This window comes from Puccinia triticina, chromosome 9A (genome assembly GCF_026914185.1).
Source record: "Puccinia triticina chromosome 9A, complete sequence".
Lineage (NCBI taxonomy): Eukaryota > Fungi > Basidiomycota > Pucciniomycetes > Pucciniales > Pucciniaceae > Puccinia > Puccinia triticina.
Genome location: NC_070566.1, coordinates 5,520,725 through 5,532,536, shown reverse-complemented (window position 1 = coordinate 5,532,536; position 11,812 = coordinate 5,520,725). Strand labels below are relative to the sequence as shown.

General features: G+C 49.2%; 3 protein-coding genes across 3 annotated transcripts; 2 read left to right on the top strand and 1 right to left on the bottom strand.

Moving 5' to 3' along the window:
• Positions 1–208: 208 nt before the first annotated feature.
• On the top strand, positions 209–553 carry PtA15_9A543 (uncharacterized protein; the record flags this gene model as incomplete). The annotated part of the gene is made up of 1 exon (XM_053172763.1): positions 209–553. One exon carries the CDS (start codon positions 209–211, stop codon positions 551–553), a length of 345 nt encoding a protein of 114 aa, XP_053023971.1.
• A 315-nt stretch (positions 554–868) lies between these two features.
• PtA15_9A542 (uncharacterized protein) lies at positions 869–1,892 on the top strand (the record flags this gene model as incomplete). The annotated part of the gene is made up of 3 exons (XM_053172762.1): positions 869–900; positions 1,145–1,349; positions 1,779–1,892. The coding sequence occupies 3 exons, from the start codon at positions 869–871 to the stop codon at positions 1,890–1,892; spliced, it is 351 nt and encodes a 116-aa protein (XP_053023970.1).
• Positions 1,893–8,067: 6,175 nt separating this feature from the next.
• PtA15_9A541 (uncharacterized protein) lies at positions 8,068–11,567 on the bottom strand (the record flags this gene model as incomplete). Its single annotated transcript, XM_053172761.1, has 17 exons — positions 8,068–8,122; positions 8,201–8,430; positions 8,572–8,713; positions 8,785–8,865; positions 8,952–9,041; positions 9,132–9,296; positions 9,380–9,510; positions 9,583–9,754; positions 9,826–9,995; positions 10,069–10,405; positions 10,468–10,528; positions 10,613–10,734; positions 10,798–10,921; positions 10,996–11,016; positions 11,109–11,122; positions 11,202–11,302; positions 11,391–11,567. 17 exons carry the CDS (start codon positions 11,565–11,567, stop codon positions 8,068–8,070), a joined length of 2,193 nt encoding a protein of 730 aa, XP_053023969.1.
• Between the last annotated feature and the right edge of the window lie 245 nt (positions 11,568–11,812).

The window sequence follows — 11,812 nt, the reverse complement described above, 5'->3', positions numbered from 1 at the left end:
GGGAGGAATACCCCCAGCCCTAAAGCACAAGGGGGGGCCCACAAATATCCCCCGGCAGAATGCGCAAATGCAACAGTGGATGGGGGTGAGATGCCCCTGGCTAGAATTACAGCTTGTGGGTTGCCTGAGGAAAATCACACCGAGCCCACCTCTCCTTTTATAATCCCTCCTCCTCGCCCATTAATCTCAAAACATCCACCCAACAACAATGCAGACCTCAAGCCACGACCATACACCACTAAAAGTCTTGCCACGGGCGTCCTCCAAAGACCGTTGCCCGACCAACCAACAACAATCCACATCTCGTAACCACGGCTCCGACCACTCAAACACGCCCTCCCCATTGACATACGTGCAACCCAATCAATACCGTCTAACCCTTTGCTCATTTCCCCCGAGCCAGCCAGACCCTTCCAGCCTCACCTCGGCCCTTGCAGCAAGCCCTCAAGACCACCTCCCTCCAGCAAGTTTACAGCCCAATCAAGGCAAAAATTTTTTTGTAATGCTCATTCGCCATGGCCCCTGCGCCACCTACGCCCCCCGCGCCACCTGATTTGCCCCCCACCCATCCATTTTTTGAGCTTGACCACACTCAAAACGCACTATCCCTTGTAACCTTTCTTCATATTCAACTGAACCAGGACAGGTGGGTATCAATGCCACGTCAAAAAGTTCAGCTTGTCTGTATTTTGCATGTGCGCCGAGATGTTGAGTACATTGTGGTTGACAGCTGTCCTTGCAAATCAAGTTGGTTTGTGAGGGCTGCTGCGCAACCTAGACCCAATCACATCTTTCCCTTTCCCGGGCATCAAGCCCTACACCTGGCTTCCATGAACAAGACGGACTAACCAAGTGGGTGACCTCAGAAATGACCTTCAGATCATCCATCTTGAGTACATGGTAAGCTCACGTGAACCCTTACCCCTGGCCGAAATCTCACCTCTGATCTTTCTTTCTCCTAGGTTTACATGTTCAAGTACGACTCAACTCGCGGCTGATTCAAGGGTGATGTCAGTACCTTGAAAGGCAAACTTGTCATCAACAGCAACTCCATCAATGGCTACTGCAAGAAGGACCCAAGCGCCTGGAAAATACGCTGAATTACGGACTGGAACGGGCCTGGTGTGTCACTTACGGCAAAAAGGGTCATCCTCTTCCAGCCCACTGTTGTCTTCATCCACATCATTGCCCTCATCATGCTCCTCCTCATGATCCTCCACATCCGCTCCAAATATACCGCCATCAGCCGGAAGGAAATCTTCCACTTCTTCTACTTCTATGCCGTTGTCATCCTCTCCTCCTTCTTCCTCAACAGTGGACTCATTCCCTCTAGCTCTAAAATCTACCCCGTTTGTCTCCTCCCCCCGCTTTCACCCAAACCTGTGGCAAAAAAACAACTGACCTTGTTTTCCCCCAGTATTTTGCCGCATTCAAGACCGGCATGCTCTCGACTATCTTCTGGGAGTAATATTACTCTTAAATGTACAACATTTTATTCTTATGTACATTGTTTTTTTACTTAATTTTTGTATGTAATACTATTTTTGGGCGCTTTCTGGGGCCAATTCTTAATTATACAATTAGTACATGAAGGAATAGGAATAAGGGGTTACTTTAAGTGGGTGACCCCCCTTAATTTATGATGAGGAATCTAATTCTGCAATAATAATTCAATAATTATTATTATTTACTAAGTTATTGCAGTCTTTTGGATACTTGATGTGTCTCTAAGGCTGACATAGCTTAACTAATTAGCCTCTTGAACAAGGGTCTCACAGGGATCCCTTGTCCCCACAGGACGCTCTCCAGACTACGGTGGCTTCTCAAACAATATGGATAACCTCATCCTCAGAGAAATCCACGTCCTCAGCAAACAGGAATGGGTTATCTAATGGGATAACTGTCCGTCGCCGCAACACCATGTGCTGGGTCGACCAGGCCCGCTGCGCCGCCAAGCCCAACGCACTTGTCTTCAATAAGATACTCTCAGGCTGTACGGTTTTATAAACTTACTAATTTACAAGTGATGAAGATACTTTGATTTGGTCTCTGACATTTTGTGTTGATCTGTCTCTGAAGTTTTGTGTGGATTCCTGTAATCCAAAGCATGAAATTGAATTCAATTGAGATTAGAAGTGTGGTTTAAATTATCTTACAAGGATAATATTGTGCAATTAATCAAAGTTCAGGAATCCAGTATTGCTGACTGAGGCTAGAGATGGCCAAACGGGTCCGGGTACCCGCGACGGGTGCGGGTACGTGCTACAAATTTCTCCAGTTTTAGACACCCGGACCCGGACACGGCACCCGCCGACAGGTACCGGCGGTACTTGAGGCGGGTACCGCGGGTACCGCCACTGCATTTTGCAAGTGGACTATTGAGTGGGGTATGTACGCACCCCTCTTGATGGCCGATCATCGAGTGGAGTACACACCCCGCTCAGTGGCCAGCCATCGTGATCCCCCCGTTTGATGCCCAATCATCGCGTGGGATGTGGGGGTATGTACTCCGCTCAAAGATGGCCGGTCATCAAGGGTGTGTACCCCTCTTGATGACCGTTCATCAAGGGTGTGCACCCCTCTCAATGACCGTTCATCAAGGGTGTGTACCCCTCTCGATGACCGTTCATCAAGCAGGGTGTGTACTCGGCAACCGGTCAATGTTCATTGAGTGCACATCCCACTTGATGGCTGGTCATCAAGGGCACCAGCCATTGAGTGGGACATGTATCCCGCTTGATGTCCGGTCATCAAGCGGATTACATGCCCCGTACATGCCCCGCTTGATGACTGGACGAGTGGGACGTGTATCCTTCTTGATGTCCGGCCATCAAGAGGGGTGTGTACTCCGCTTGATGTCCGGTCATCAAGCAGGGTGTGGACTCATCATCCCACTTGATGGCCAGCCATTGAGTGGGATGACGTTGATGGCCCGGGCCGGCCATCAAGCTCACTTGGAGTGCACAACTGCGGCTGACAACAACGGGTAGCTGTTTGGTACCCAGGTACCCGGAGATTTTTCAGCCCAAATTGTATACCCAGCACCTGCGGACGGGTACTCAAAGGGCAGTGGCAGGTACCCGCCAACGGGTGCCAGGTACCGCCAAACGGGTACCCACTGGCAATCTCTAACTCAGGCAACATTCTTGACATAAAAATGGAAAGTGTGATTTTGGAGGCCACAATTGTTTGAGTTGAATCCTGGAACTGCACTCTGAAGGCACATAATTTTCTCAGGGTACCAGCCTTTTGTTGAAAAAACTGTTTGGGGTAGGTTTTGATGTGAGGCTGTTTCCCCTGCAGCGGCGTAGCCGCCTTGGCCTCTAGTGTCTATAAAAGGAGGCTCTCCCCCACTGCTGTTCTTTTCTCCAGCCAAGGCATGCAAAAGTACACAGAGTACCTATCCAACAAAATATCTATCCAACAAAGATTGGAAAAAGAACAGCACATATTTACTAAGCAATATGTATATATAGAGAATGTCAACCGGTACCCAGCACCCGTGAGCGGCTACCCCCCGCACCCGCCCCACACCCTCCAGGCGGTGCCAGATGCGGTGCTGGGTGCCTGTTTTTTGGCAAAAAGCGGTGCGGTACCCAGGAACCGCCCATCCCCGGTCGGGGGACCAGGCACTGCAAGAAAAACTCTAGAAACTGCTTGCAGTTGAGATGCAGCAAGCTTGAATCAAGCCTCAGGTCAAGCTGGACTCAAGCACCCAAATTCCGTGCTTGTGCACCTTGATTTTATACCTTGTTCAGCATCCCAATGCAGAACATTCTGTGGCAATCATGCAGTAGGCTGAGGCAAATGTTCAACCTTGAAAGTGAGCATCCACCTGAGCACCCTTTTATTATATTTTATTAAACACTCCATGTGCCATTGAATCCAGCCAGAATAACGCAGAAAGGGTTTGTACTAGAGAATAACAAAATGGACCCGTTGATAGGTACATGGCACCGCCTGGCGGGTACCACCCGCACCAGCCCTGCACCCGCCAGGTGGTGCCGGGTGCCTGTTTTTTTGATAAAAGCGGTGTGGTACCCGGGTACCGCTGCAAGTACTGCTCAGCAGATATCAAAAATGTTGATCCGCAAGCTCTAAGTTCCTCCAATTGGGTCCTGCGACTCAATGAATTAGGTTTAATCTGACAAGTGTGTAAACTATTGGGTCCCGCAACTCCATGAATTATGATTGGGTCCCGCGACTCAATGAGATTTATGGCGCTGTACATGTGGTTGGCGCGCCTGGTAGCGCTGCCACGTCACAACTGCGCATGAGCGCCATAACTCTCATTGAGTCGCTGGACCCAATTGATATTTTTTTTGTCTTAAGCCCGTTTTGAGGGGCGCCTATCTGCTGATACCCGCGCGGGTAGCTGCCCTTATATATGTAGTAATAAAATATTTATCTTTTTGTCTGAAGTGCGTTTTGAGGGGCGGGTATCCGCCCATAACAGCGGGTATCTGCCATTGGATGTGGATTTCCAGACACCAGGAGAGATATGTTCCCACTCCCCAGGGAGTGCCTTACCGTAACTTTTTTCCATAAGTGTGCTGGAGGCCTTTGGTAAAGAGATATTGAATAGGTATGAACAAGACTGGAAGTCAGCTTGAAATCAGTTGGAAATCATCATGAAATAAACCATAACTTGCCAAGGAATAATCCAGAACTCATCTGGAATTCATCCAGAACTCATCCAAAATATAGGCCTTTCTTGGCTCCATGACCAGTGTGTCCTTTTCATGGGGATGTGAAAGGCGCAGTATGTCATATTGTCCCCCTCATGTACTCGCGTACATCAGGGGGACAATTGGTGTCTTGAAACAAAGTTTTCACTTTTCATGTGGCTGTGAAAGGCCCATCCTGTGATATTTCCACCTCAATGTATGCACGTACATTAGGGTGACTATTAGCAAAGTGCAAAAAATTTCACTTGCATGTGCACATGTGGATTTTGAAAAGCAAAAAAAAAAAAAAAAAAAAAAATCACACAATCATTTTTTTGAAGTGGCCAGGATATGTGGCCAAACTGGGGTGATTACCTCAGACTTTCACCCCAATACAATATTTTTTCACCATTTTTTTAGCCAAATTCAAATTAATTATAGCATTTCCAAGAAAATGGGTTTCACTAATTTTACTGCAACATTATCACATTCTGAAATTCTAAACCCAATAATACCAAGTTGAATTTTACTTTAATTTTGTACATGAAGGCATATAATGTGAATTACAAGAAACTCATTTTTTTTACAGGAATTAGATTCAAGAATGGCAATTTTGCTTTCCTATCCTTTGACATCATCAAACAGGAGCAATTGATGAGTTGGACTTGGGGGGAAATATCATTTCGTCATATTTTTTCCTCTAGTTGTGCCTAGAAAACAAAAGAATTCTACACAACATTGTGTTGACTCCCAAATCAATTCTGACTGACTTTTGACTCACTTCTGCATCCACTTCAATTGATTTAGGGATGAGTTACTGATGCACATCAGGCTCACATCCGGCCAAAACTCATATCAAATTCAGCTCTGGCACTCCCCGGGAAGTGGGAACATATGTCCCCTGGTGTCCAGAAATGGGGAAAAAACACAGCGGGTACCCAGATTCAAAGTGACCATCTCTAGTATACATGTTTTCTTTTTTATTTATTTCAAAGTCCCAGGGAGAGTGATTTGGGAAGAAAAACTCAACTGGTACCCATGGTACCCGCCAAAAAGACCGCTGGTACCCGCCCAGCGGTGCCGGATGCGGTGCCGCATGCCTGATTTCGGCAAAAAACGCGCGGGTACCGGCGGTGCAACCGGTACCCGGGTCCATTTTGTTGATCTCTAGTGTGTACACATGAAAGGGATATGCACATAAGAAATTAATATGTAAGCATGAAAGGGGAATGTGAGAAGGTGTATTAACACATAAAAGGGATATTGACACATGATGAAAGGGGTTTGTACGTATGAAAGGAGTATGTGCAGTAAGGGGTATTTGCACATGAAAGGGATATGTAAACATCAAAGGGGTATGTAAACCTGAATGATGAAAGGGGTATTGAAAGGGATGTAAAAAACTCAAAGGGGACATGTAAACATGAAAGTTTCATGAACACATGATGAAAGGGGTATGTACACATTGTGAAAGTGATACATGCACATGAAAGGGATACATGCACGTGAAAGGGGTATGTGCATATAAAAGGGTATGGACACATTATGAAAGGGGTGAATGCATAAAAAGGGATATGTGCACATGAAAGGGGAATTTGCACAGGTATCAACTCAGTATTTTGGAGCCTGTACTCAGTTTTTTGGAGCTTAAAATCACTCTTGCATAAATTATGCAATTTGCATGTAATCAACCAGTTCTTGATTCTTGCATGAGACACAGCTTGCCTTGAGCTCTTGAATCTCAACTGCAAGCAGTTTCTAGAGTTTTTCTTGCAGTGGGGTAGCTTGGCCCAGGGCCACCTTTGGCCAGCCATCAAAAGTGTGTTCAGAACAAAAAAAGTCTCTTGATGGCCGGTCATTTGTCCATTGAGAGCAGCTTGGATGGCCACTGATACAGCAGGCCATTGCAAGAGGTGTATATACTTCTCTCAACAACCGGTCAAAGCCGGTTGTTGAGAGGAGTAACTCCTCTCAATGACCAGGTGCTAGAGAGTCCATGCTCCTCTCTAGCTAGTCTCCAAGAGAAAATGTGTACTCCTCTTGATGACCAGCTAGGGAGGAGCTCTAGCTGGTTGTCAAGAGGAGTACATGCATACTCCTCTATAGCTGGTTGTTGAGAGAATTACATGTTCCTCTTGATGACCAGCTAGAGAGGATTACATAGATGCTCCTCTTTAGCTGTTCATCAAGAGGACACTCCTCTGATGGCCCCCTTGACAACCAGTCACACCAGTCATTGAGAGGAGCCGGCAGTCTTACCGGCTATCCAAGCATGCACTGCTCTTGATACCTGGCACTGACCAGCCATCAAGGGACTGTGTGAATGTCCTTTTGATGACCTGTCTTTGCCATCCATCAAGAGAGGGGTTTGGGAGTGAGTTTTGATGAAAAAAAAAAATGGCGGGTACCGCTGGTACCCGCCAGGTGGTGCCAGATGCAGTGCTGGGTGCCCGTTTTTAGAAAAAAACACGCGGATACCGGCGGTGTAAATTATACCCGGGTCCGTCTTGACATTCTCTATATATATACCAGTTACACCCTACAAATAACCAATACTTCACCAGAAGAGTCCCAAACAATTCCTTGCAAGACTATTAACAACTACACCGTCCACATCTTCTTCTTCCAAGCTTTGCTTGGGGGTGTTGTTAGTCTGATTTTTGGAGAGGCAGGGGTTTCCCCACACATACTTCTCTAAATTCAGCCAAAAGGGGTGCAACCCACTTTTGGAGTCTCACAACGCACATTCAGCTTGGGTTGTGTACACCTTTTGTCTTTTAGATTGATTGACTTCACATATTTGCAAGACTTATTTCCCATGAATTTTCTCCTGCACAGACAATTCCTTAATCACAGGTAGTGTCTAGAGCTGGATGGTAGCCCAGTAACTGGGTTACAACAACCTAAACTTAGGGAAATCGCAGTTGCAAAGGAGATGAACTTGGCCCAGATTCCCCTGGCAGATTCATCTGAAATAACAGACCCCCAAAATCCCGAAATCCCAACTGAGTAATCAAGAAGAGCAGTTTTTTTTGGGCAAAATGATTAGTGCAACAAATGATGCCACAGCATGTGTTTATACTCTCAAAGTGTAATGCTTTGCATACCAACCCAACTAAGCAGTGCAGCAACAGCACAAGTTATGGGTACAACACCGCCTGTCTGAACCGCATTCCTCCTCAGCAAACTGGTACAAGCTTTCCCAGTTTGCCCCAGAGGTTTCCTCATCCACATTTTTTTGGTGCTGAATAAATGAAAGGGATAAGTGATTATCTTTGTTTTGGTTATACATGTAAGCAAGCATTTTCTTTTGTTCAAGGGTATCTCTTTTTCTTCTTGGTATTTCTTGTTGGATCAGGGGGCAAGTGGGTGGCTCTGATGGTGGAATGAGACAAGGATGCTACCACTCGACGTCAGGAAATTGTTTGTGCGCCTTGCCGAGGGCGCAGATGGACCTACGAGCGACAGAAGGAGCGGGCAAGAATGAGCAATGGATAGGAAGGGATAGTGAGGCGGGGAAGGGAGGTACAGACCAGGCAAATTTGTAATGGGGGTAGGTGACCGCGGTGGTTTTATTGAAGACGCCCTCGACGGCGTCGTCGAGCCACTGGCCATCGGCGGTCTGACGGGAGATGATCAGCGCACAGGCACGCTTGATGGGCTCGGGCTCGGGGTATTTGGCTGCGAGAAGGGCCAGGACGGCCCATGCGGTCTGGAAGACCTGCGAGGTCTGGTGGTGGATGTAGACACCTTGCTCGCACGACTGTCCAAAGTACGTGTGCCAACGCATCAAGTGATTTTTTTGCCAATCATGTTAGCTTGTATGCATTACCCTCACCTAAGATAACAAGATAATATCCCGCTCCCGGTCAGGAAACAAGGTAGGTGCGGGCTTGGCTCTTACCTTGAAACTTTCGCCCCAGCCGCCGTCATCCATCTGTCGATCGAGCAAGAACCGACAGGCCTTCTTGACAGCAAGACTATTCTTGTACGTCTCGTCATTGAGCGACAGAGATTCGAGTGCGAACATGGTAGCATACGTGAAGCTAGCAGGCGGAGAGAAACCCCAAATTAGTTGATGGACGGAAGGGTAGATGTGGCGGCCGAGTGGGCTCACCATACTCCCCATGAGCCGTACCAGGAGCCGTCATCACGTTGGGCGGAATGGATAAATTGGATCGCTCCCTGGCGCGCCCGACTAGAGCGTGTTTGAGGTCAGCCACGCTGACAGAGAGAGGGAGGGAGTCCGGAAGAGCTACCCAGAGAGCGAGTGTAAGGACGGACCTGATCTCTGCGGCACGGTAATCGGGATGGTATCGACTAAACAAGCTCATTGCCGTCAAGCAAGCCGTTGTGCATTCCGGATAATTGACCCTGCGAAGGAGTGGAAAGGAAGAAAAGAAAATCCCCATGATGATGAGTCTGGGCGATTGACGGGTGGGAATGAAGCGGATGAGGAATCACTCAATCATCGTCTTGCCGAATACCTCAGCCGGACTCAAATATTCGAGCCAGCCTGGGCCGCGGACGAGTTCGTAGGAGGCGAACCCGCCGTTTGGATTCTGGAGACTCAAGATGACGTCGACGGCGAGGTAGAGTCGTTCCTTGGATACCAGCTTGGGAGTATAGCTGTAGGGCAAGACCGATTTGTATGTGCTTAGCAATCACAACCACTCTCGCGATCTTCAAAAAAAGAGTATTGGCCAAAGTACCTTAGTTCTTCCTGGAGACACAAAACCGATTTGAGCGCCTCAGCCGTACAGTCGCTGACCGTGTAACTTTGGCTCTTGGTGCTGAACGGCCACGCGCCTTTGGTTTGATGACGATAGCCTGACTTGAAGTGCTAAGAGACGGAAAGCCAACGGAATCTGCGATCAGTGAGATAGCCAGAGGGCGCGTCGCGCAAAACTCTTACCTTGGGGTTCTCCAAGATCTGGCACTTGTCGATCCACTGGAGGGCTCTGACGACCGAGTCCTGGGTCGACGGCTCGTCAGTTTTGGCCAGCCCGGACTCGACGAGGGCCTGGGTGATAAAGCCAAGGTCCCAGAGCTGGGAGCCGTTGGTCGCCGACATGCCCATTCCATCCCTGTCGAAAAGTGAAAAAGAAGGCACTCAGACTAGAGTTGACAGCCGAACGTTTATCTGGAGGCCGCAAACTTGTTCATCCACAGGAAGTTCTTCAGCTTCGATTGGTGCCGGCGAAACTCGTCACTCTCCGGCCCGTATCGGTCCCAACAGACAATCAGATTTAGTACTTTGTTAACGGGGGCGAGGTCGTTGAAGTCCGTATTTTCATCTTCCATCTTGCATAACTCGTGAGCTCGGTTCTGTGCCCATCAGAAAAAAAAAAATCTTTAAGGACCGAGGCTGAGATTGCGAAAGGGGAAGAAGAAGACTGACTAATCCTAGATTTCTGATCGAGCTCGGACATATCTTCTCCCAATGCCCGAGGATCCAAAATAAGCCGTTGGCGATGGGATGGCGGGGACTGTAGAGATCCCCCTGGGCGACCAAGTTCCTACATCGGGGCCAATCGATAGACTCGTACGGCTGTGTATAGAGCTCTTGCCTGAGGGAGGCCAGCAAGGGATCGGACTGGGCCTGGAATCGTTTCCCGCAGAGATAGCTCATGGGCAGATAGACCTGTCGACTGTGGACCCACCATCTCCAGGGGTGAATCGGAAGCATTTCTGGTAACAGCCACAGTTCCGGCGGGATGGGGTTGACCCCTTCCCAGCTGATGAGGCGAACAGGTTCAGAGAGATACGTCCAGTGAGCGTTTGATGGGTTGCCACATACTCGTATACACCCAGGAGGGCGAGCCACACTTTGCCCCAAGTCGGAATCCCCGTCGCGCCGCCTTGTGAATTTGATCGAAACGGCCCCGTCGGAATGAGCCCCAGACTGATGGGATGGGGAGGGGGGAAGGGATGGATGGACGTACCGAGCGCATGTAGCGTGGCACGGGCCCGGACCATCATCGGATGCTCGGCATCCATGCCGAGTAGCCGACAGGCCACGTAGTTCAGGACAGTTCCAAAGACGGTCGACTTGCCGGCGGTATGGCTGTTTTGCGATGTCCAAAGAGGTCAACCAGAGCTACACAGCGAATGGAGGAGTGCTACCCACAGACCCCAGCCTCGGTCGCGCACGTTCTGGCCCTGGCGTTGGTCGCTGGCGAATCGGCGAGCTAGTTCGATTTTGACTTCCTCGGGCAGCGGGGTCTTGGTGATGTAGCAAGCGATTACCATTCCTGGATGGAAGCAGGTCAGACTTTCCTCTCTGGGGTCAATCAATGAAGCGGATCCGAGGGGGCGACGGCCTTACCGGGAGTCAGAAAGAGGGGTCCTGTGGGTCGAAAGGAGGCAGAAGAGGAAAGGATGTCAACCTTGAAGCGCACTCTTCAATCGTGCCCATGGAGTGTAGCACACAAGACCCACCACTAAACTCGCCGCTGGGAACATCAATCAGATACCCACTCAGTCGCTCTTCTTGTCATGGCGAATTTGAGACTTCCGGACGGTCGCACGCACCTCCAATGGCCATCCGGCATCTGCAGCTTCTTGTAAAACTCGAATCCATTTTTGGCCGCCTGGAGTGGGTCCCCTTCTGGGTCGGGTAGGGCGGGGGATTTCTGATCAGATTGAAAAAAGGAATAGAAGAGGGGGGGATTAATATTGAGAGGAGTGAAAAGCGAGATAAGCGAAAAAGGAAGGACGAACGGAATGCCTCGATAGCCAATATTTACTCTGGAAGCTCTGTTCGCCCAGGCTTCTATCTGGGGAGGAGTCGTAAGTCCACACGGCCTGATCCTCGTCAGGCACCGGTAAAAGATGCCAGCGGCAGGGGTCGGTCGAGCCCAGGGGGCCGATCCACGAAGGTTTGGGATTGTTGGACATTGGAAAGCTGGGACGTGGTGGCTCGGGGGCGTTCTTGGGGGTCGTTGCACCTGCAGTCGGCGAGGGAGGTGGTCTGGTGGATATGTAGTCAGCAAAAGTCAGCGATGAAGCGGGTTTGCAATTGGCTAGGATGGTCAGTGGCTGGCCCAGCCTCCAGGGAATTATAAGTATATCCAGGCTCGCTTGACCATGTATCCACACTCTTTCCCCCAATCGATCACCGATCCCCAACCTGCCATGCAGAT